We start from the raw sequence: 23747 nt of genomic DNA, 5'->3' as shown, positions 1-23747 counted from the left end.
CATAGGCTATGGACCCCTTTTTCACATTTCTATTGGGATGGTTCTGTTTCTGAGTTAATTTTACTACTGCTTGAATTGAACCAGTCAACAAACTCGTCTCGCAGATTAGTATATAGCACTTATTTAGTTCTAAATTCAACTTAGTCATATACAAGTAGACACTAGTATTCTACAAAGAAGTCCACCAAAAAAAGGGAAGAAGTTTACTAGAAACGTGTGCTTTTGTTCTTGTTTATTCTATGTTTCGTGATTGTAGCAGAAATGTTTTTCTATTCAATTGAAACATATTAGGAAGCTACAATTCATGTATATGAGATCCTTCCCTACAAATATTCATGAATTTCGTTAGTCATCCATCACACAGTCATAAAACGAAAATGAGACTAACGACACTTATATCGTTCAAGAAATTGGGTAGGTGCCATAGAGAAAATGTTTAGCAAATCATGACAAAGATTTGGAGCAAAGAGCTACGAATATTGAAGCAATGCGTGTCAAATTGGAAGTTAAGAAAGGATAACGTCACTACTTATCTATTTTTTTTAAAAAAAAAAAAGTATGTCCCACACTCCCATTTCAATGTTTTGTTTTGCTCATAATAAAGTATAAACCACTCACTGCAAGAATTTTCATCTATCCTTTCCTCCACAGAAAAACTACTACCCTGCAAACTAACCAAAAGACACGTCCATTGACTTTAATATATATATAAATCCCTTATCCTCGGTGTGCATCTCATTTTCATAACAACTAATCCTTATTTCTGCATTGCTTATTCCTTATTGACTGTGCACACATACAATGGATTGCATGAGAATCCAAAGCCCCTTGTCTGTTGAGAAGAATTGGAAATATGATGTGTTTGTGAGTTTTAGAGGGGAGACTCGCTTCAACTTCACTGATCATCTTTATGCTGCTCTCCAAAGACACGGCATATTTGCCTTCAGGGATGATACTAAGCTCGAGAAAGGAGGACTTATATCTGCAGGGCTTCTGAAAGCTATTGAAGGATCACAGGTTCTGATTGTTGTCTTCTCTATCAACTATGCTTCCTCCACATGGTGCTTGCAAGAGCTGGCAAAGATAGCTGACTGCATTGAAACACCGGGACAGCGTGTTCTGCCAGTTTTCTATGATGTGAGTCCAACTGAGGTGAGAAGGCAAAGTGGAAATTATGAAAAAGCCTTTATGAAACATGAAGAAAGATTCAAAGATGATGCAGAGAAGATGGAGCAAGTGCGAAGATGGAGGGCGGCTCTAACACAAGTAGCTAATCTCTCTGGCTGGGATGTGAAGAAGGATAAGTCAGTAACCCCTTCTATGTCTTCTATTTATTCTTTTGAAATAATTTTGTGCTGTAGTAAGTGATGATTTTGTGGGTTTTTTTTTTTTTCTTAATTGATGTGTTTAGGTCACAATCTGCTGAGATTGAAAATATCGTCAAAGTGGTAACAAACATAGTGAGTCCCAAACCATCATCAAGTCTATCTGATGATATAGTTGGGATGCATTCTCCTCTACATGAATTAGAAAAGCTTCTACTTTTGCTCTCAGACGATGATGTTCGAGTTCGAGTTGTAGGGATTTGTGGAATGGGCGGCATAGGAAAGTCAACTCTTGCCACCATTTTATATGGAAAAATCTCTCATCAATATGATTCTTCATGTTTTGTGGATGACGTAAGTAGAATTTACGGAGATTATGGTCCACTTGGTGTACAAAAGCAACTTCTTTGTCAAGCTTTCATGCAAGAAAATTTTTCGATATGCAATCTTTCACTGGCAAATAATCTGATTCAAACTAGGTTATGCCATAGAAAGGTTCTCCTAGTTCTTGATAATGTTGATGAGGGGATTCAATTGGAGAAGTTGGCTATAAAACGGGAAAGGCTAGGTAGAGGGAGTAGATTAATCATAGTTTCTAGAGATGAGCATATATTGAGAGAGTATGGAGCGGATGAAGTTTTCAAAGTTCCGCTCTTAAATGATGAGAATGCTCTCCAATTGTTTTGCAGAAAAGCTTTCAAATGTAATCACGTTGCAAAAGATTACGAGAGCCTGACAGATTCTGCATTAAAATATGCTAATGGACTTCCTTTAGCGATTAAAGTATTGGGCTCATTTTTGTTTGGGCGAGATGTCTCCGAATGGAGTAGTGCATTAATTAGATTGAAAGAAAAGCCAACAAAAGATATTATGGATGTGCTACGAATCAGTTTTGATGCACTTGACGATATGGAAAAGGAAATATTTCTTGATATTGCTTGTTTCTTTCCATTTAAGCGCGAAGAATATGTGAAAGAGATTTTACGTATTCGAGGATTTTATCCTGATATTGGTATAAGAATTCTCATTGATAAATCACTTATAACTATTTTTGATGGATGGGAGATAGTTATGCACGATCTGTTGAGAGAGTTGGGTAGAAGTATTGTTCGAGAAAAATCACCCCACGAACCAAGAAAGTGGAGCAGGTTGTGGAATCAAAAGGATCTAAGCAATGTCTTACGAGAAAACAAGGTAATATAGTTATTGAAATTGTTGTAGGTTGCCACTTTTATTTAGAATCTAAATAATCTTAAAAGCTCTAATATTTCAGATAGCAGAAAACCTTGAAGCCATAGTTCTCCGAGAATTTTGTATCTACAGGGAAGAGTTGCCAGTTGAAGCTTTATCACAAATGAGTAACCTGAAATTGCTTATTATACTTAGTCTTACTGAAAATTTGAGTTTCTCAGGATGCCTGCATTTTCTTTCTAATGAGTTGGGATATCTTGAATGGGAAAGTTATCCTTTCACATGTTTGCCATCAAGCTTTCAGCCAAATAAACTCGTTAAACTAATCCTGGATTATAGCAACATCAAAGAACTCTGGAAGGGAATAAAGGTATGGCAGATATCCTTGTCTTTGTTAGTATTAATTTTATAATTAAATTATTTTTTTGACATCTATAATTTTATCAAATTTATAATTAGATCCTTATAATTTAAAAATGTTCAACTAAATTCTTATACCATTAAGGTAGAAGAATAAAATTAAGAGAAAAATAATTTAAAAATATAAAATTTTAAGAAAGAGAAAATTAATTTAAAAATGTAAAATTTTAAATAAATGTCAAGTTTTTTATTCATAAAATATGTATTCTTTTCTAATTTTTGCAAAATAGTCATTATTAACATATTCATATTTACTTAAAACCATTTTTATATTCACAATAAGTTGTTTCTTGTAATAGTTAATATATATATGTATTCATTAAGTTATTTGATAAAATTTTATTTAATTAGAATTACTTGCATAAATGAACTAATTATTTAAATTTATAAGCTAAAAGTAATTATTTATGCTATTGATTTTTGTAACGTATTCTCTAATTACAAGAATAAAACCCCCTTTAAAAAAGTTATAATTAGATAGGTGGATATTATAAACTATATACAGTTATTCATAAAATATTAATAATATCAATATATACGAATACAATTGGAAAAAGAATTTGAGTTGTATTTATATTTGTAATTATAAATTAAAATAATTGATAAGAAAAGTATATCAACTAAATAACTTATTTGTGAATTTAAATATATAGTTTCAAGTAAACTAGTGAAGAGCCTCGTGCATATGATAAGTTTAATACAAAATATTTAATATTAAGATATAGTTAGATTTTTTTTTTTTTTTTTTTGATGAACATCGGGGGGCAGAAACGCCCAAAAACAAGAAAACTAAATAGAGACTACTCTAGAGAGAGCAATACCTATAGAATCAGCATGAAAAGCTAAGGAAATACAAGAGGGCAGATTAAAGAAAATATGGCAGCCAGATGGAAGACTATGACCAAAGTGAGCCAACCTATCAGCACAAGTATTTGCTTCCCGAAATTGGTGATGAATATTCCAGTTAGTAAGCCTGCTGCATCTGTTTCTGATAGCCAAGACTAAAGATCTAGTAGCATGTAAGTTAATTTCCTTCTGGAGACAAAGCTTCACTGCAACAAGGGAGTCTGCTTCAATGATCAGATGAGAGCAACCAATATTCAAAGCTAGCTCCAGGCCTAGTAAAATTCCCAAAAGCTCCGCTGTCGTCACTGTTCCACCGTCCAAATTTGCACTAAAGCAAGCTATAAATCTTCCATCAGAGTCCCTTAGGATCCCACCACAAGCTGCTCTTCCTCCATCTAACACAGAGCCATCTGAGTTGAGCTTAATAAACGGGTGATCTGGTGGCTTCCATTTGATCTGTCTTTCAATGAAGTTGCAAACCTTTTTCCTGCTCTGAGCAAGCTCGAGGTGTGCCATAGAGTAGTCCTTCGCTAAACGGAAGGCCAAAAAATGAATGCTATTCTCTGCTACGGCCTCATCGCTATCAAAGATCACCTTATTTCGACGAAGCCAGAGTGCATTCATTATGCATACAAAAAGGAGGGGCCAGTGAACCCCTTTGAAGAGGGATTGGGATGATAAATTCTCCAACAACCAAGGGAGAAGGGGGGTGTTGAAAAAGTTACCAAATCTCAATCTGGCATCAATGCTCATCCATGTTTGTCTCGCAACTCTGCAGTCTCGGATCACATGGAGCATCGATTCGATTGCCTCACCACAACTAACACAAGATCCATCCTGGGTCATATTTCTTTTGACTCTAATCTCATTTGTTAAAAGCACTTCATTTGCAACAAGCCAGCAAAAAGTACGCAGCCTTTGGGGAGCTTCAAGCTTCCAGATCTTCGAAAACAACTCAGCTTTAGAATTATCTGAAGGGCTTAGATAGAGAGAGCAAGCTGACTTGATAGAAAACGCACCGTCTGATGTCAACAGCCAGGCTAGAATATCTTCTCCCATCTCTGGTTCAGGTGTTTTCGTCGACCTGAAAACGGGAATCCAATCGTCACCTAGGACTACTGCAATTCGATTGAGATCCCACCTCCGGTCTGATACATAGTCACACACCCGTTCCTCCAAAGATATAGTTAGATTAAGTATTTAATATGGACTTTTTACATTAAATTGGATCATAAGAATAAAGATATATAATTTTACTTTATTAAAGAATTCAAAAATATATAAGATAAAATTTGTGAACAAAACAATTTAATAAAAGTTAATAATTGTATAAGAAAAGTTGTGAACAAAACAATTTAATATTAACTTCCCATAAAAAATTTAACTTTAAAATTAAAATTTTAATAAACAAATTAGTAATCCATACTGTGCACGGAAAAACCTTATTCAAGTTAATAATTTTTTTATAAGCATATTGAAAATAGCCATAATATTTATAGGCTTCCATCAAATTTAAAAGTAAATATGATCAATACAACAATAATTTTCTATGATTCTATCCAATGATTTTTTTTTATACGGGATTCTATCATATAATTACATATATGATAGAATTTATATAATTTAACAAATTTTTTAATTAACAAAACAAAAAAATTAAAATGCTACGAAAAAATAAATTTTTTTATAACTCTTGTGAAAGAAAATGAATTTAACCATTATAAAAACAAATGAAAGACAAGATGTTATCTAAAAATTAAAAAGTCTTTTTGTATGAAACAAAAATAAATTAATCCAGTCCAGCTCCCTATATTCCCAAGCTTAATCCAGACTTGGTCCTATACAACTCCGATCATCACCGAATTAGTTATAGATTTTCAAAGTTTCTAGCTTCATTTAAAAAAAATGCAGAAAACCAGGTTTTACGATTTAACTTTGAAAAATCATAACTAATGTTCCAGTTATACGAAACCTTCAAAATTGAATCTTAGCAATTTTACTTATTCTACTTTACTTGGCTTTTAATCTCGTATCATTTCAATCACTATTGAGTAACTGGTTCACTTTCCAAATTTGCCGTTGAATTCAAAATTCAGATTTCCAACAAGTTAGTTCAACTTTTCAAAATTCAGCTCTCCAACTATCCTCTAAACCAAACTCCAATCAATTTACCAACTAAGTCCATTACAATAACCAGTTCAACAGTAATCAACCAATATAATCCATTAGGATTCAACAATCACAGCAATTATTGGTCAAATAATTCACAATTCGCATAATCAATCCATATCACTAATTAATAATTCCAATCACACATCACAAGCACAATTCAGCATTCATATCATCAATTAATCACTCACAACAATTAAAGCTATTTGCAATTTACTCAATAAATCTTGTGGACATTCTTAAATTAAAATTGTTTAATTAAACCCCCTACATATGCAACAATTCAAGGTTTAAACCATAACATGGTTAACTTGCACAAGGTAAAGTAACTTCAAGCAAAAATGCTTTTTCGGATCATAAATTTGGAACTAAGAAACAGCTGAAAATCAGTAAACGGATTAAGAACTTGTGAGTAAAGGGTCTTCAATGAAAATCCAAACAAGCAAAGCATTGCAAAAGTGCAAGGGTAAAACTTGCATTGATTAAAAGTTTAAAACAAAGGTCTATAAAGGAAGAAAGCTTGAACATTCAAAGCACTTTTTCATACAATAAATAATGTTACAGTATTAAAAAAAAAATCAAACAAATAAAATGCACAAAAAGAGAGAACTAACCAACAAGTATATATTCAAAACTTTTGAAAGGTATTGAAAACAATGCTCAACTCAGGTGTTGAAAAACAACAAAGAATCTTAGATTTCAGAACATGATTGAAAAACAAATGAAGGAGGAAAGAAAGACCCTTCTTCAGAATTCAATGCAATATTCAGTACACAATAAACTAAATTGGTTTGAGTTGTTTTTCACAACAAGGTAAGGGTATTAATCCAAAGCAGCATCAACCAGTAGGAAAACGAAAAAGGAAAAGAAAAAAGAAATCATGGGTTTTGAAAAAGTGATTACTACAAAGAAATTTCTATTCACAAAAATTCATGCCCCCTAATTTGCGTGCTATTTTGAGTCATTTTACCATGAGAAATATGAAGTGTGTAACTGAGCAGAAATAAAATGAGTCAAAAATTGAAATCTAAATTTCAGAATCAAAGGAATCCTAAGATTGAAAAGGGAAGAACTTGAAGGATCCCAAAAGAAATAGTGCCCTTGAAAGAAAAGCCACGTTCAACAAACAAAGCCATAGCAGAACAGATTATCAAACAAAAAAAATTCAACTAAACTTTCAGATCGGAAAAGATCTTCAATTCCACTAACAGATCATAAAAGAAAATTTGCCACACCTAAACAGAGAATATTATAATTCCAATCTAGCAAACAAGAATAACACTCCATGCATATATTCGTCACGTAGTTCTTCTACCTAAGCAACCGAATAACTGTTTTTTTTTTTATTATTGATTCGAAAGAACAAATCACGAGTGGTTCAAAATTATGTTAACTTCAAAGATCATCAACATAAGAAGAACAACCTTGTTTTATCAAAATCCAAAACAAAGCATCTCAATTAGCAGCTAAGTGAATCCACAATCCACAAATCCAAATACTGTTCTATGAGAGGAATAAGATAATAATTCACAGTAAAAACATATCGAATCTTCTAGATAATTGATGAAATATTGAAATCAGAAACCATAGAAAATAACATGAAAATGAAGAAGATTAAAGCAAATATTCACAAAAGCGTGAAAGATTAGAACTCGCTACAAGGCAGGAATTGCGAACCGGAACCGAAACTAAAGTCATTGCAAAAGCAAGTTTAAGAAAAGCTACCAAATAATAACTCAAGGATGGGTACAAAGAAGAGAAAAGAGGTGTCAAGAATCGACAGATGACTCATGATGACAAGAACCAAAAGACAAGAATGACAAAAAGAAAAGGATGACATTCCTATAGGCCTCTGATAGTGCCACAATTTGTACAAATAGGCGCGCTTCTATTTATACAATTGTGATCCTACTATAGGACACTTGCTCCATATTACACTGATTAAACCTAAGCTCTGATACCACTTTATCACGGCCCAAAATGAGCCATGACCGGCGCTCAGGAAAATAGTCCCTTAGCAAGCCTAAACCGACTCAATTATAAGTTGAATAAGAAAGTTATAAATATTTTACAAATTCTAAAATAAATAGTTATATATATTTTTAACAAAAATAAAATAATTACAAATGGTTGGATCCTGCCTGTGACATATGGAGCATATACATCTAGGAACTCGACAAAGAATACGTACTCGCTGCAGATTGTTACTCTTGAATAAAAAGTCTCACATAGTCAAGTATTTGTTCCTGAAAAATGTTTTTAAAAAAAAAGGGATGAGTTTTACAACTCAGTGACTAGACAATACATTTATAATCGACATGAGACCATATAAACATTATTATCAAAGTAACTTTAATTAGAAAATAATAGTTAATAATAATAAGTGAATCAATAAGGGAGTTCTCATACAGAAATCAAATCAAAAGTCCACACATGGACGGCTCCACCTCTATGGGTAGCCCTTTCCTCTTGTGTGTCCTAACAAAATAACAGATCTAACGTGTGGCCTACACTTTAGGCTAGCAACACCCCTGCTAGCTGGAGTCTGAGTCAGATGCATCTAAGTTAACGTCATAACCGCCGTTAACTACGGTTTTCTAATACGAGCCTCCCAAACCAATTCAAAACATATAGTTTCAAATACAATAAATCTTTAATCTCTCAAATATATAAGGTATCGAATCAAATCAATCAGATAATACTTTCTTATCAGAAATATTTTCACATCATACTTTTTCAATCATAGAAACATATTTCATAATTTCTATGTGTGTGCCAACAAATACTTTAATACTTCAAAAGTATATATTCAAATAAAATCAATATTCTAAAATAATATAAAATTTTATCAAACATATATATAGTCTCATGTAAAAATTCCTAATATATGAATTTCATAAGAAGAATTGCTCAGCTATAATAAATCAAGTATTATAATCAAATCAAAGTTCTTCAATAATAGTTTTATAAATATAATTAAAAACTCATAATAGCATAAACCAAAAGCTTAACGGTTATAAATGTAAAGCCTACTCACAGCATGGTCCTAACGGACCGAAGAGACCAAACCCAGAGTGCGTCTCACGACAGCGACAATGACCACAACACCAGGCAGTCATTTCAAATCGAATACAGAGACAAAGGCAGATAAAATTCTGGAAGATCCAAAACAGAACAAGGACAAAAATAAATCAAAACAAGGACAAGGTAAAAATGAATTAGTGGCAGAGATAAGGTGAAAACAGGACAGACTAAGGGAAGAAGCTAGACCAGAACAGTGGCAAGGTAGTGTTGCCGGTGAGTTTGGAAGCTCCGACGTGTTTTCCGGCGACGGTACCGCCGTTCCTAGCGACTAGAGGCATGGCGACGAGTCTCCTTCTCCTCCGGTGAGTTCCTCCTCCCCCCTCTGTTCGTGTATGGTGATGTTTCTCTTTCTGCGAACTCTCTCGTTCTCTCTTTCCCGCTAGAGCTCCTCTTCCCGGAAACCTAACAGTGGCAGCGGCGGTGCAGCAGCTTGGCGATGGGGTCTCCATCGGCAAAGACGGATCTGATGACGATGAGACTGACCGCGTCCCTCTTCCTCGCGGGTCCTCCTCCTTCTCGGCGACCATGATGGCGGCACCGCAAAACGCTAATGGCAGCGACACTCCTCCAGCTTCCTTCACCTCGCAGACTCCCTCTTTCTCTAGGGTTGACGTCGATGGCGACTTGGCAGCAGCAGAACTTCGGCGACGAGGCGTGGAGGCAGCAGCCCCTTCTACCGTTCTCTCCTTCTTCTTTTTTTCTGCGTAGGTGTATTTGTGTATGGTGTGAGTTTTGAAAAGAAGGGGGCTGTTGTTGACGAGGAAGAGTGGAAGTTGTTTAGTAATTTAGGGTTAGGGTTGGGTAGGAGGAATAAGGGTAATGTAGAAATTTTGATAAAATTAAAGGGTAGGATAGTAATAATAGAAAAAAAGAAGCTTGGAACATTACAGGAAGAATACATACTTTCTGAATAAAAATATTAAATTAAAATTTGTTTATTTGATTTCATATCACTTTTTGTCTTTGTTCTTTTTAAGTAGTTACTTTTATTTATTATTTCTTTTGTCTTTTAAAAGTTACATTTAAATATATACTATAGCATAAAAATGAAAATATTTGACAAAATATATAAGTACGAATGTAATGTTTGAATAGTTGACAATAATATTTAATTTTTTAATTTTATATTTTATGAATCATAAATACTATCTATTTTTAACAATATTATTATTACAACTAGGTCATATATATTAAAAGAGTATAAATTGTTGAAAGAGAAAAAAAATGATATATAGGAACAAAAATAATGTATAAGTAATGAAAACAATTAGGTGAAAAAGGACAAAAAATTAATGAGTTGGAAGGTAGTTAACTAGATAGAGTAATATTGCTTTCTTTTATTGGATTTATTTTGGTTGCAGGATCTACCTAATTTGACACATATAGCACTATGTGATTCTCATAATCTTGTAAAGATACCAAACTTATCTCAGGCCCCAAATCTTGAGGAACTAAATCTTGAAGGATGTGTTAAACTTGTTCACCTTCATCCATCTGTTGGTTCTCTACAAAAGCTTCATTCCTTAAATCTGGAAAACTGCAAAAGCCTTGTAAAGATACCCATCTTATCTCGGACTTCAAATCTTAAGAAGCTAAAACTTGCAGGATGTGATAAACTTGTTCATCTTGATGCATCTATTGGTTCTCTAGAAAAGCTTCGTTTCTTGAATCTGGAAAACTGCAAAAACCTTGTTAGTATTCCCAATTGCATATTTCGTCTTAATTCTCTTCAAAATTTAAATCTATCTGGCTGTTCAAAATTATTTAGATATCAGTTGTTAGAGAAACCAAGACAGAGCGAGCAGTTGAATTCAGGTCAAAGTGTGCAAAGCCACATGACGTCATCCATATGCAAAACTCTTACAAGGCCTCTCCATTTTTTGTCTTCTAGAAGGCGCTCCAATTCAGTTGGTTCATTGGTGCCTTCTTTGTCTCGTTTCCCAGTTTTGACATCTCTTGACATAAGTTTCTGTAATCTAGTTCAAATCCCTGAAGCTATTGGACAGTTACATTGTTTAGAAGATTTAAATATCGGGGGAAACAATATTGTTGCGCTACCTCATTGCATCAAGGAACTTCCCAAGCTAAGGGTGTTGAACTTGGAGTACTGTAAGCATCTAAAGTGGTTGCCAAGTACACTTTTGCCGATCAGAAGAGTATCTTATGGAGGAATATATGTTTTCAACTGCCCAAATTTGAGTGACACGGAAGGTTGTCGTGTGACAGTTATTTCATGGATGATAAGAATGATTCAGGTACCAACTTCAATTCCTCCTTTCTATGTATATTATGAACTTATATTGTTAATCGTACCTAATTTCTACGGTGGCAGGTGAACTTGCAATGCTCTTTCCCCAAATACAGCATTAGAGCTGTTGTTCCAGGAACTAAAATTCCAAGGTGGTTCAGCGAACAGAATGCGGGTAGTTCAATATGGCTGGATCCGTCTCCCATTCTAGATGACAACAATTGTATTGGCATTGCTGTTTGTGGAACATTTGTTGCACATCATGCTTCACCTCAATTTGTTCGACGAGTGACAGGATCTCTTTTAGAATGTCGTTTTCATCGAAGTCGCTATGAGACCGGTCGTTACAATGTTCCAATATGGTTTAAGCAAGATTTGATCACAACTGAATTGGATCATATGTTGCTAATGTTTCTATCCCACCAATATATTAAATCGGGTTCAAAAGAAGGAACATATTATCCTGAATTGGCCATCGAAAGTGATTATCCAGAAGTAGTAGAAGTGAAGAGTGTTGGTTATCGTTGGGTATTAAAGGAAGATGTGGAACAATTTAACCCAACAATGATGTACAGAGCCAATTCTTCATCTCGTCACAATCAGAAGCACAAGTTTTTGGCAATTCAAGATGAGCAATTAATGTAGCCCGCAATCCTTAAATTCATGAATGAATGAAAATGTTGCATCTGCGTTTTGTCTACTACTTAAACATTTTTAACACCTCCCACAATATATAAAGCATTCTCTTACTGTTTAGTGGTTCAGTTTGTTTAGAGCCTCTTGCTTTACACTTACAAATGGCTTCATGTAATTTAAATGTTTTTAACTACTATATCTCTAAAAATAACTATCTTTCACATTAGTCACAAAAAAAAAATTATCTTTCACATTGATATTGTAAATGGTCATCCAAAAAAACAGATGTGATTGCACGTTTTACACTGTCGGTACATCAAAATTAAACTCATACATAAATACATAAAAACTTTAAAAAATTAACTTAAAATAAAAAAACACTTCTCGTAAGTTGTAACATTTCAAACACCTCCCAAAAAATATAAAGCATTCTCTCATCTTATTGTTTAATGGTTTAGTTTTTCTAGAGGTTTTTGCTTTACATTTTCAAATGGTTCTTGTAATTTAGATGTTTTTGATTAACTTACTTATATCTATTCTTAATATGTAAAAATAGATAGATAAATTTATTCACATTACTTTTAAGAGATTTTTCTCTTCTTACTAATACCATGTCAGTAATATTATTTAGCAAAATTTTAGAATCAACCACTCATTTTTTGCCAAATCAACTATTATTTTTAAATCAATACAAAAATAAAATATACAAAAAAATATACAAATAATAGAAATATATACAAATTCGGCTGCAAAATTACCATTGACAATAATTAAAAATTAATAGTATCTAACCAAATTTGTAACCTATATAAGAATTCATATCCCTATATTTATTACATCTTATCGTTATAAATAATACAATAAATTTATAACCCTAATAATTAATTTATTAATTTTTATAAATAACTCATTAAATATAATAAACATTCATATTACAAATGTCATAATAATCTATTAATCATAATAAATTTTACGTTACAAATATTCAAATTCCATACTATTTGAACTACTTATACAAGTTTTTTATCACTATTTCTTCAAATAACATTAAATTTAGCATAAGAAATTTATTTTGGCACTACACAACATCTCAAACTTACTCAATAGAGCATCATTCTTTGGACAATATCACCAAACAAACAGACAATTGGTTTATCAAAGTTCACATGGTTCGTCTATGGAAAACATTAACACCCACAAATGAAGAAAAGTCTCTTTACTTAGAAATGATTATATTAGATGAAAAGATACAAAATAAACATATTTATTATATTTTTAAATTGAATTTACAAAAAAATACTTTAATTATTTTTACGTTTTATACTTTTTATATTATTTTATAATACTTTATATATAATTATATTTTAATATCGTTAAAATTATATTTCTTTCGATATGCTATTCATTGTTCCTTTTTTAATAACTTAAAAAAAATTAATGTAATCAATTTTTTTAATTAATTATTAGCTATGATTTACTAACACTGCAGAGAACATATCTTCATGTAATTGTGAAGAGAAATATGATGAACAAATTCAAGCATTTGTTACAAGCAGGAAAAGTCTATACTATAAAAAATTTAAAAATAGAAGATGCAAATGAGTTGTATAGACCAATTAAACGTACAATAAAAACAAACTTTTTACTCATAACTGTTGTGAAAGAAATTAAAGATTCAATTTTGAACATTTCTCAACACTATTTTCAATTTACATCACTTGAGATATTGTGACAAAGTGGGTCAAAGAAAAATATTAATAGGTTATTTCACTTTATACTATTTCAATTATTCTTATTAAAATAACTTGTTCAAAAAAAATTCTACACATTTTTGTTCTTTTTATTGTAGATGTCGTTGAAAAATTGCATGCACATTAAAAGATTAAGGAGAAAGAAAACCATACAAATTCAAGACACATCTTCGAAGGAAGAACATATATGCAAAGATAGAACAAACAACACAATAGAAAGTGCATACAACTTAACAATTCATAAATAATATGTGTTCATAAGAACCTACGATAGAAAGAAGAAAACAACAACTCTAATGATAACCAATAAAGAAACTGGAGGACGAGCGCCACATAAGAAGACTAAGTCCATCAACTAAAACAAATTCAAAAATTAAACCACTAAGGATGTGTTTAGCAAATGCGTTAGAAGAAAAGAAGTATGTTTAGATTTCTTGAAAGTTTTCAACTTTTGGTTTGACAATTTTTTTTATAAATGCAGAAGTGATTTTTTTACTAAAACTACGTTTACAAGAAGTAACAATTTCTAACTTCTGCGTTTTCTTAACGGGCTTTTAGCCATGAATACTAAATATTTATTTATCTTTTACCAACTTTATCCTGTATGTATGTTATTGTATTATTTATAGAATTCTTCTTATTTGTATTTATATGAGTTCTGTTTTTTATTATTTATTATTTTTATTTTTTTTGTCAACTGTTTGTTTGACATTATACACTTTTATAATTGTGATTTTTGTGTATTATGTTTGTTATTATCTTTTTAATAATATGATTTATTGATCCTATTAGGTAAAGTAAATTAAACAAAAAATTAAACGTAAATAATAATAATAGTAAAAAATTATAGTAAACTAAAAAAGAGTACTAACAATACTAAAAATATACTATATAAAAAATATCATCCAGAACTTAAATTTATTTCAATCACTACAAAGTAAATTTTAATTTTTTATTATTTTTAGTACTCTCTTTTATAATTGTAATTCTCGTATGCTATTTTTTAGTGTAATTTTTTTTATAATATAGATTATGATTTCATTAAAAAAGATAAATTAAATAAAAAATTAATCATAGATAATAATAAAATCATAAATGTTAAATTTCAATAATATTAAGAATAAGATTATTGAGAGTACTAAAATAAAAGTACGATGTTAAAAAAATACTAAATTAACATTCTCACATTAATACTTAAAAAATATAACATATTTGATTATATATATATATATATCTAAAATTTATATTTATATTTTTATTTAAAAATATATTTTGTCTACTTTTATATGTTATTTTTATTTTAGTGAGTAAATATTAATTTTATTATAAAATTAACTAATAAGATCTATTCAAACAATATTTATTTTACTATAATCCATTTTGATACAAAAATTATCAAACATAAATCACTTTAACACAAACTTACTTTTTATCAAAATCAAGTTTGCAAAATCAATTTTATACAAATTACCGTTTGTAAACTGTAATCCAAACACACACTCAATAAAAATATCACTTTGTACAACTCCAACATTTAAATCTTTTGTACTACAAATTATTTTAAACAAAACACCTTTTAAATTTAACTTTAATTTACACATATTTAATTTAATTCTACAAAACATAGCCATTTTAAATATTTATTATATACTATCATTAATGGATGCGTGGGTCTCATTCTAGTTAACATAACAATAAATCAATCATCAAGTCCTTAATTCTACACGTGCATACTTTTTTCAGCCATTTTAAAAATATTGGATTCAAAACTAAATATTCAATTATAGTTTATTTATTTCACATCATATAATTCTATAAATTAAGCTAAAAATTTTCCTAAAAACATTGGTTAATTTTTTGTTACAATATCCTTTAACTATATCGTCGATAAGTTTTTATTGGTCTTTTAAGGATATATTCATATACTATATAGTAAAAGAAAAGAATCATCACATGCATGTAAATATGAAATATGAAGTCTCAGTTATTATTGTTATTGTTGTTGTTGTGAAATTTAGCAAATTGATAACAAAAATGGTTAATAATAAAAGCAACTAAAGGATCCAACCAACAATGGGTATACTTACATTTCAGACATTACACATTATTAAGGATATTTGGAAGAAAAACTTCTAAATTTGTAAGAATAAAGATTCAGGGGAATTTAGATGCTGAAAACATTGAGGCCAGGTAGCTAATATCTCCCAAAATTCAGCTCCAATTTCAATTGTTTCTTAATGCACACTATTTTGTTGCAACAGTAGCAGCTAAAAAAAACATGTGAAGAACATATGAAACTTACAAAACAATAGCAGTCTAGAAATATTTGTTGATAAAATGTATCAATCCAGAGAAATTGTGAGGGAGAAATTTCTAATATTTACATCTTTCACATCTCATTGAGATGGTAATTTCCACTACAGCAGATGATGCTCTTCTAATAGCTGGTAAGCGAAAGCCCATTGTTTTATGTTGCTTAACACAAACAACAATAAAAATGATATCAAAGTGTGTAGAAGAAGAATGATTGTTGCTTGAGAATGGCATAGTTTTGGTGAATATATATAGATATAACAGATACATGTTATGTGGAGGTAGTTCTCTTCAGAAATGAATGGTTAATGTACTATTTGATGGGGTCAAGGGAGAGACAATGGCAAATGAGATCACATGGTATTGTCTTGTCTTCAATGAGGTTTCTTGCCAACATAGTTTTATCTTCAGAAAGAGACTTTTAGAGACTGAAGCCAATATAATGCAAATAAAGCCATGGCCTACTTGTTATGCTATAGACAGGCTCAAAACATATCACTTAGGTTCTTCATGTATATCCACCATATCCTCTTTTATAATCAAGTAGTTTGGTATGCTTTAATAATGCCAAATCTATCTATAATGCTAACCATAATTGCTTGGGGAAAAAAGAAAGCAAAACAAAAGGAAAATCATGTAATTAAAATCTTAACCCTTGATCCAAAATATAGTTTCTGTCCACCATGTCTAGAGGAAAGTTCCTACATCCACAAATTATTGTACTAAGATTTTTAGAACATGAGGGTGCCAAGTATTCCATCTTTAACTAAAATTGTTGGGTGCATGTCCCAATTTATACTTCTAGTTTCAATCATAATTTAACACTTGACAGTGCTTTGAATAACAGAACCATGTGATTCATCAAAATGTTATTGTCTCACCAAATTTCATGTCGTTGCTTATCTCCAAATCTTGCTGAGTAAATCTATCTCTATATATATGCATGCAGCATCTCAGAATCTTTCATCAAGTTTTCACAACACATTATCCATCAACAAGTAGTTTCTTCTAAAAAAGGAAAAAAAAATCCACATTCTCAGAAAACTATGGCTATTCGTTTGCCTTCTTCGGTGATTCATGCTAAACGTGTCCTCAGCCGGTCTCTTTCAGGTGGCAAAAAAGTGTCTGGAAATGTGCAAAAAGGGTATCTTGCAGTGTATGTTGGAGAAGAGGAGCAAAAGAAGAGATATATGGTTCCTATATCATACTTGCATGAACCTGCTTTTCAACAATTGCTAAGTGAAGCCGAGGAAGAATTTGGATTTAATCACTCAATGGGAGGTCTAACAATTCCTTGCAGTGAAGACATCTTTTGCAGTGTGACTTCTCAGTTAAAAAGTTAGAAAGCAAGCAGGTTCATCATTCATTTCACATGCTTTTCTTTCCACCGATATGCCAAAAGCATGCAACACCAAAAATGCAAAAGCTACTTGAATCGAGTGGCAGTCAGTAGCAGATCGCAACAGCTTGAGAGCAAATTGATCTGGCTATGATCTTTGCAGCCATTTCAGATGGACTAGGACCAAGGATTTCAATCCATTCTGCTGTTGAATTTTGCTGAAATGGAGACCAAGCATCTTGGATATCACTTCATGCTTTATCCAACTGATGATCACACAAAATCCCATAATGGATAGAGTTGATCGTGAGAATTTGAGTTGATGATCAAAAAGCTGAAAATGCACCATCAGCTCTATGTAATTTTGTATAAGAGTACTGAGTTGTTCCAGAAATATTATAAACATTTTTTTATATTTATGAAATAAACATCATCAGTTGATGGCAATATGTGAATTCTTATTTAGCATAGTGTCTCTCTTTTTGCTATGTTTCTCTGATGATTAGCTTTATCAAATAAAGTACTCATTTGCTATTTGGATTAAATTGTGATAAGATTTGAGAAGAGTTGATGATTTGTTTAAGGTTTATTACAAGCAAAATGAACAAATTAATTTGAGAATCAAGTATGTGGTACATGTTAAAATAAGTACGACTCTCAAAAGTGATCAAACTCATTTTCTTCTATGGTTCCCAGCAGAGAAATCAAAGTGAAACTGAAAAAAAAGGGATATGTTAGTAGCTGAGTTTATCTTGCTGCAATGTCTCAATCTCCAATTAAATTATATACTTAATTATGAATTATATGCTTAATTATGTTTTTGAAGGTTAAAAAAATGTGAGGATGTAGATGGAGACTACATTCAGAAGTACTTTTTGTACTCTTCACAAGACTTGTCATGCAAGCTGTTGTGAGAAATAAAACCTTTGATTTTGATTGGTAGACAACCATCAATAGGGTTGTCCCTTCTTGCCTCCAAAAACTACAATTATTTCTCTCTATGAAATTATCCAAAAGCTACAAACCAAATTAATGGATTGTATATCAGATTTCAAATTTCAAGATATAGTACTTTTAGCTGTCTCTTAGCGTATGAATATTATAGAAAATGTTATATGTCATGATCATGTCTTCAACTTATGAAGCAAGGAATTACATTGGTTAAATAATGATCTTGTTAGCAAATCTTCTACAACACCTTGTAATGGCTCATGAGCCTGTTCTTCACTAAAATGGCATACCCCATAGAAAACAAGGATCTAAGATATGTCCTGCAAGAAAACAAGGTAAAATAGTTATTGGTAATATTATTTTTTACTACTATTTTTAGAATTTAAATAATTTTAAAAGGTCTAATGTATCAGACAGCTGAGAACGTTGAAGCCATAGTTCTGAGAACATATGATGAAGCTGGGAAAGAGTTGTCAGCTGAAACTTTGTCACAAATGAGTGGCCTGAAATTACTCATACTTCCCAAAGGAAATTTTTCCGGAAGCCTGGATTTTCTTTCTAATGAGTTAGGATATCTTGATTGGAAAGAATATCCTTTCACATATTTGCCATCAAACTTTCAACCAAATAAACTAGTTAAATTAATCCTTACGTATAGCAACATCAAAGAACTCTGGGAGGGAATAAAGGTATGATAGATATTATTGTCTTTATTCATGTTGATTTTATTTAAATGAAAACAAGAGGACAATTTTCTCATCTTTCTCTAATTTAACGAGTTGGAAAGTTGTTATGATGCCCCTTTTTTTGTTTTGTTGTAGGATCTACATAACTTGACACATATGGAACTATGTCATTCCAAAAATCTGGTAAAGATACCAAATTTATCACAGGCCCTAAATCTTGAGCACCTAGATCTTGAAGGATGTGTTAAACTTGTTCACCTTGATGCTTCCACTGGTTCTCTAGAAAAGCTTCATTTTTTGAATCTGAAAAACTGCAGAAGTCTTGTTAGTATTCCCAATAGCATATTTTGTCTTAATTCACTGTATGATATAAATCTATCTGGCTGCAAGAGATTGTTTAAATATCAGTTGTTAGAGAAATCCAGGCCAAGTAAGCAATTGAATGCGGGTCAAAGTGTAGAAAGGCACATGACATCATCCATACGCAAAACTCTTACAAGGCCTCTCCAGTTTTTGTCTTCTAGAAGGCGTGCCAATTCAGTTGGTTTGTTGGTGCCTTCTGTGTCTCGTTTCCCAGCTTTGGTATCTCTTGATATAAGTTTCAGTAATCTGATTCAAATCCCAGCTTTTGTTTTGAAATCTAAAGACCAGGTGCTCAGAATCTTCAAACACTTTCATGCAAGTGTTGAAAGAGAAACAGGAAGAAAATTGAAATGTGTTCGAGCAGATAATGGTGGTGAATACAGGAGTCCGTTTGAAGAGTATTGTAAAGGACATGGGATCAAGCTTGAGAAGACGGTTCCTAAGACTCTTCAACATAACAGAGAGAATGAATCGTACTATCAATGATAGAGTCAGGTATATGCTCTCTCATGCAAAGTTGCCTAAATCCTTTTGGGGTGAAGCGATGAGGACTGCAGTAGACTTGATCAACCTTTCTCCTTCTGTTCCACTTAATGGTGATGTTCCAGAGAAAATTTGGAGAGGGAAAGATGTCTCCTATAGTCACTTGCGAGTGTTTGGCTGCAGGGCTTTTGTTCACATTCCAAGAGATGAAAGGTCTAAACTTGATGGGAAGTCAAAGCAGTGTATCTTCATGGGTTATGGTCACGAAGACTTTGGTTACAGATTATGGGATCCGGTGAGCAAGAAGATAATTAGAAGCCGAGATGTGATTTTTCTTGAAGACCAAACTATTGAAGATCTTGAGAAGACAGATAAGCCAACAGTAACTGTTAGACGTTCTGTTGATGATGAACCTGGTCCTTCCACTAGACCTCCTGTTGATGGGGGAGATGTGCAAGTTGATAATGATGGTGATGATTTGCATGATGAACCTACACCTCAACCTGAGGTGCCAGATGTTGAAGTTCCACTTGAACCACCAGTTGAGCCTGAATTGAGAAGATCTACTAGAGAGCGTCATCCTTCTCAAAAATACTCTCCTCATGAGTATGTGATGAACACTGAGACTGGGGAGCCGGAGAGCTACCAGGAAGCTATGTCTGATGAACATAAGGAAGATTGGTTGAAGGCCATGCAAGAAGAAATGAAATCCTTGCATGAGAATCATACTTTTGAATTGGTGAAGTTGCCGAAGGGTAAGAGAGCATTCAAGAATAAATGGGTGTTCAAGTTGAAATCAGATGAAAATGTCTCACGGCCAAGGTACAAAGCTCGATTGGTTGTGAAAGGCTTTGAGCAAAAGAAAGGTATTGATTTTGAGGAGATTTTCTCTCCAGTTGTGAAGATGTCCTCTATTCGAGTTGTGCTTGGATTGGCGGCTAACTTGAATTTAGAGGTTGAGCAGCTTGATGTGAAGACTGCATTCCTTCACGGTGACATAGATAAAGAAATCTATATGGAGCAACCAGAGGGTTTCGAGGTTAAAGGAAATGAGCATCTTGTATGCAAGTTGAAGAAGAGCTTATATGGGTTGAAGCAAGCGCCAAGGCAGTGGTACACGAAGTTTGATTCCTTCATGGAAGGTCATTGGTATAGTAAGACTTCTTCTGATCATTGTGTCTATGTTAAGAAATTCTCTGATGGTGATTTTATAATTCTCTTACTTTATGTTGATGACATGTTGATTGTTGGTCATGACACTAAGAAGATTGAAAGTCTTAAGAAAGACTTGAACAGATCCTTTGCTATGAAGGATTTGGGTCCTGCAAAGAAAATCCTTGGCATGAGTATCACTCGTGACAGGAAGAATGGAAAACTGTGGTTGTCACAGCAGAAGTACATTGAGAAGGTTTTAGAGAGGTTTAGCATGAGTAATTCCAAACCTGTTAGTACTCCACTTGCTAGTCATTTCAAGCTGAGTTCGCAGCAATGTCCTACAAATGAGAAAGAGAAAGCAGAAATGAAGAAGATTCCATATGTATCTGCAGTTGGTAGTTTGATGTATGCTATGGTTTGCACCAGGCCGGATATTGCTCATGCCGTTGGAGTTGTTAGTCGGTTTCTCTCTAATCCTGGCAAGGAACACTGGCAAGCAGTGAAGTGGATTCTCAGATACCTTAATGGTACTTCTAGAGTTTGTTTATGCTTTGGGAGTGGCCAACCTGTGTTGGATGGTTACACAGATGCGGATATGGCTGGGGATCTTGATTCAAGAAAGTCTACTTCTGGTTATATGATGACTTTTGCAGGGGGAGCTGTGTCGTGGCAATCTCGACTTCAGAAATGTGTCGCTTTGTCTACTACAGAGGCAGAATACATTGCTGTTGTTGAAGCTTCTAAGGAACTCTTGTGGATGAAGAAATTTCTACAAGAGTTAGGCATCAATCAAGAGAAGTTTGTGTTATTCTGTGACAGTCAGAGTGCTATCCATCTAAGCAAGAATCCGACGTTTCATTCCAGATCGAAGCACATAGAGGTGAGGTATCATTGGATACGTCAAGCGCTTGAGATGAAGTCATATGCACTTGAGAAGATCCATACTGATGATAATGGTTCAGATATGATGACTAAGAGTTTACCTGCAGTGAAGTTTGATTCCTGCAAAGAGAAGGCGGGCTTGGTGGAGCAGCCTATCCCCACTTGAGTTGGTGAGGGGGAGATTTGTTGGTGGGTCTCCAACCTCAAGTGGGACCCACACATATTAAAACAAAAAAAAAAAAGAAATAAAGAAAGAAAGTGGCTTTAAGCCACGAGGGTGGGAGAGAAGAGTTTTTTTTCATTCATTTGAATGAAAGGAAAAACGAAGCCTGCTTCGTCGTCGGAGGAGAAGAGAAATTTGGGGAAAAGGGCAAGCCAACTTTGATCACATTGACTTGGTAAACTTGCTCCATTTCTTATAAAATTTTAGTATGTTATTCCTGGCGTAGAGATGAACATTAGGATATAACTTATTTGTTGTATTGTCTTCTATTTTGTCTGATTTGAGATACCCACTTTGTGGAGGGTTTATGTTGATTCCCCTAGTTTTGGTGATGTATTTTGTTGATTGTTGAGATGCCCTAGTGTCACTAGGAAGACTGTTTGTGTACCCATTATTCTGATAGTGAAAGATTTTACTGGACTAGGTCCCGTGGGTTTTTTGTCCCTCTTTTGGGGGTTTTCCCACGTTAAAATTCTGGTGTCTGATTATTTAATTTCTGCCATTATATTTGCTGCTTGGAGTATCTTTGGCATTGCCCATTTAATTGCACAGGTTGTGGAAAAATTATTTTTGGTACTTCCGCTGTTAGACAGGTTCTTGTTTGAACCTTTTGTTGAGATTTTCCCAACAACTATGATGTTTACCGCCAATTCTTCAGTTCAGAGTCCGAAGCACAAGTTTCTGGCAATTGAAGATCACCAATAAATAGCATTCTCTTATTGTTTAATGGTTCAGTTCTTCTAGTTGCTTTTGCTTTACATTTACAAATGTGTTATTGTAATTTAAATCTTTTTTAATTAAACTACTATAACATAAACATCAATCAATCAAGTTCTTAATTCTGCAGGTATAAACTTTCTGCAGTCATTTTTAAAAATATTGGATTCAAAATTAAATATTCAATTGAAGTTTATTCTAACGTCATATAATTATATAGATTAAGTTAAAAAATATCCTTAAAACATTAGTTCAAATGGTAAAAGAAGAAATTTTATCTTTTCCAATACACTAAATACATAAAAAAAAACTTTAAATGTTGACTTATACGTTATATTTTCTATGAAAAGATTTTCTTATAATATCCTTAATTATATATATAATAAAAACAATTTAAGGATCCAATCCAACCAACAATGGGTACACGTTTGTGTCTTTTAGAAGAAAAACTTCTAAATAAGTATAAATATTCTGGGAAAATATTGAGGCCAGATAACTAGTATCTCCCAAAATTCAGCTCCAATTTCAATTGTTTCTTAATACACACTATTTTCTTGCAACAGTAGCATCTAAAAAGTAAAAATACATTTGAAGAACATATGCAAATTGCAAAACAGTAGCATTCTAGAAATATTTGGTGATAAAATGTATTAATCCATTTCTAATAATAACATCTTTGACATCTAATTCAGATGCTAGTTTCCACTAAAAATGAAGGATGAAAAGAAATTTCTGACTGTCATATGTGCAAAGTTGTCTCTCAACTATCCTGTGTGAGTTTCTTTTAGTATTAATTATAATCCATTCAAGCATGAAGTGAGGTCCATGAAAGCATTGAGATCGTCCATTGAATGACATATCCAAAATCTTCCTCTGCCTTGGCTTAGTATCTCTCAAAACAAAGGTTGATTTAAATATGAAATTGGAATCACAAGCCCCTTCATTTTCTCTCTTAACAGAGATTG

At 32.6% G+C, this 23747-nt stretch overlaps 2 protein-coding genes across 2 annotated transcripts; both read left to right on the top strand.

Annotated features, from left to right (window-relative positions):
- Nucleotides 1–355: 355 nt before the first annotated feature.
- Nucleotides 356–12039, top strand: LOC112736981 (disease resistance protein RUN1-like). The gene is made up of 5 exons (XM_025786668.3): nt 356–1304; nt 1412–2519; nt 2599–2886; nt 10397–11290; nt 11368–12039. Exons 1-5 carry the CDS (start codon nt 802–804, stop codon nt 11926–11928), a joined length of 3354 nt encoding a protein of 1117 aa, XP_025642453.2. The 5' UTR covers nt 356–801; the 3' UTR covers nt 11929–12039.
- A 4826-nt stretch (nt 12040–16865) lies between these two features.
- On the top strand, nt 16866–17769 carry LOC112736987 (auxin-responsive protein SAUR21). Its single transcript, XM_025786675.3, has one exon. It carries the CDS (start codon nt 17030–17032, stop codon nt 17324–17326), a length of 297 nt encoding a protein of 98 aa, XP_025642460.1. The 5' UTR covers nt 16866–17029; the 3' UTR covers nt 17327–17769.
- Nucleotides 17770–23747: the final 5978 nt, after the last annotated feature.

Source organism: Arachis hypogaea, chromosome 13 (assembly GCF_003086295.3).
Source record: "Arachis hypogaea cultivar Tifrunner chromosome 13, arahy.Tifrunner.gnm2.J5K5, whole genome shotgun sequence".
Taxonomy (NCBI): Eukaryota; Viridiplantae; Streptophyta; class Magnoliopsida; order Fabales; family Fabaceae; genus Arachis; species Arachis hypogaea.
This window is presented reverse-complemented; position numbering and strand designations above follow the sequence as displayed.

What these genes read in the sequence shown, in the direction of transcription:
- LOC112736981 (XM_025786668.3), top strand. Translation starts at nt 802, where the DNA reads ATGGATTGCATGAGAATCCAAAGCCCCTTGTCTGTTGAGAAGAATTGG. An exon ending in AACTCTGGAAGGGAATAAAG is followed by an intron (nt 2,887 to 10,396) that starts GTATGGCAGATA and finishes TTTTGGTTGCAG; the next exon opens with GATCTACCTAATTTGACACA. An exon ending in GGATGATAAGAATGATTCAG is followed by an intron (nt 11,291 to 11,367) that starts GTACCAACTTCA and finishes CTACGGTGGCAG; the next exon opens with GTGAACTTGCAATGCTCTTT.
- LOC112736987 (XM_025786675.3), top strand. Translation starts at nt 17,030, where the DNA reads ATGGCTATTCGTTTGCCTTCTTCGGTGATTCATGCTAAACGTGTCCTC.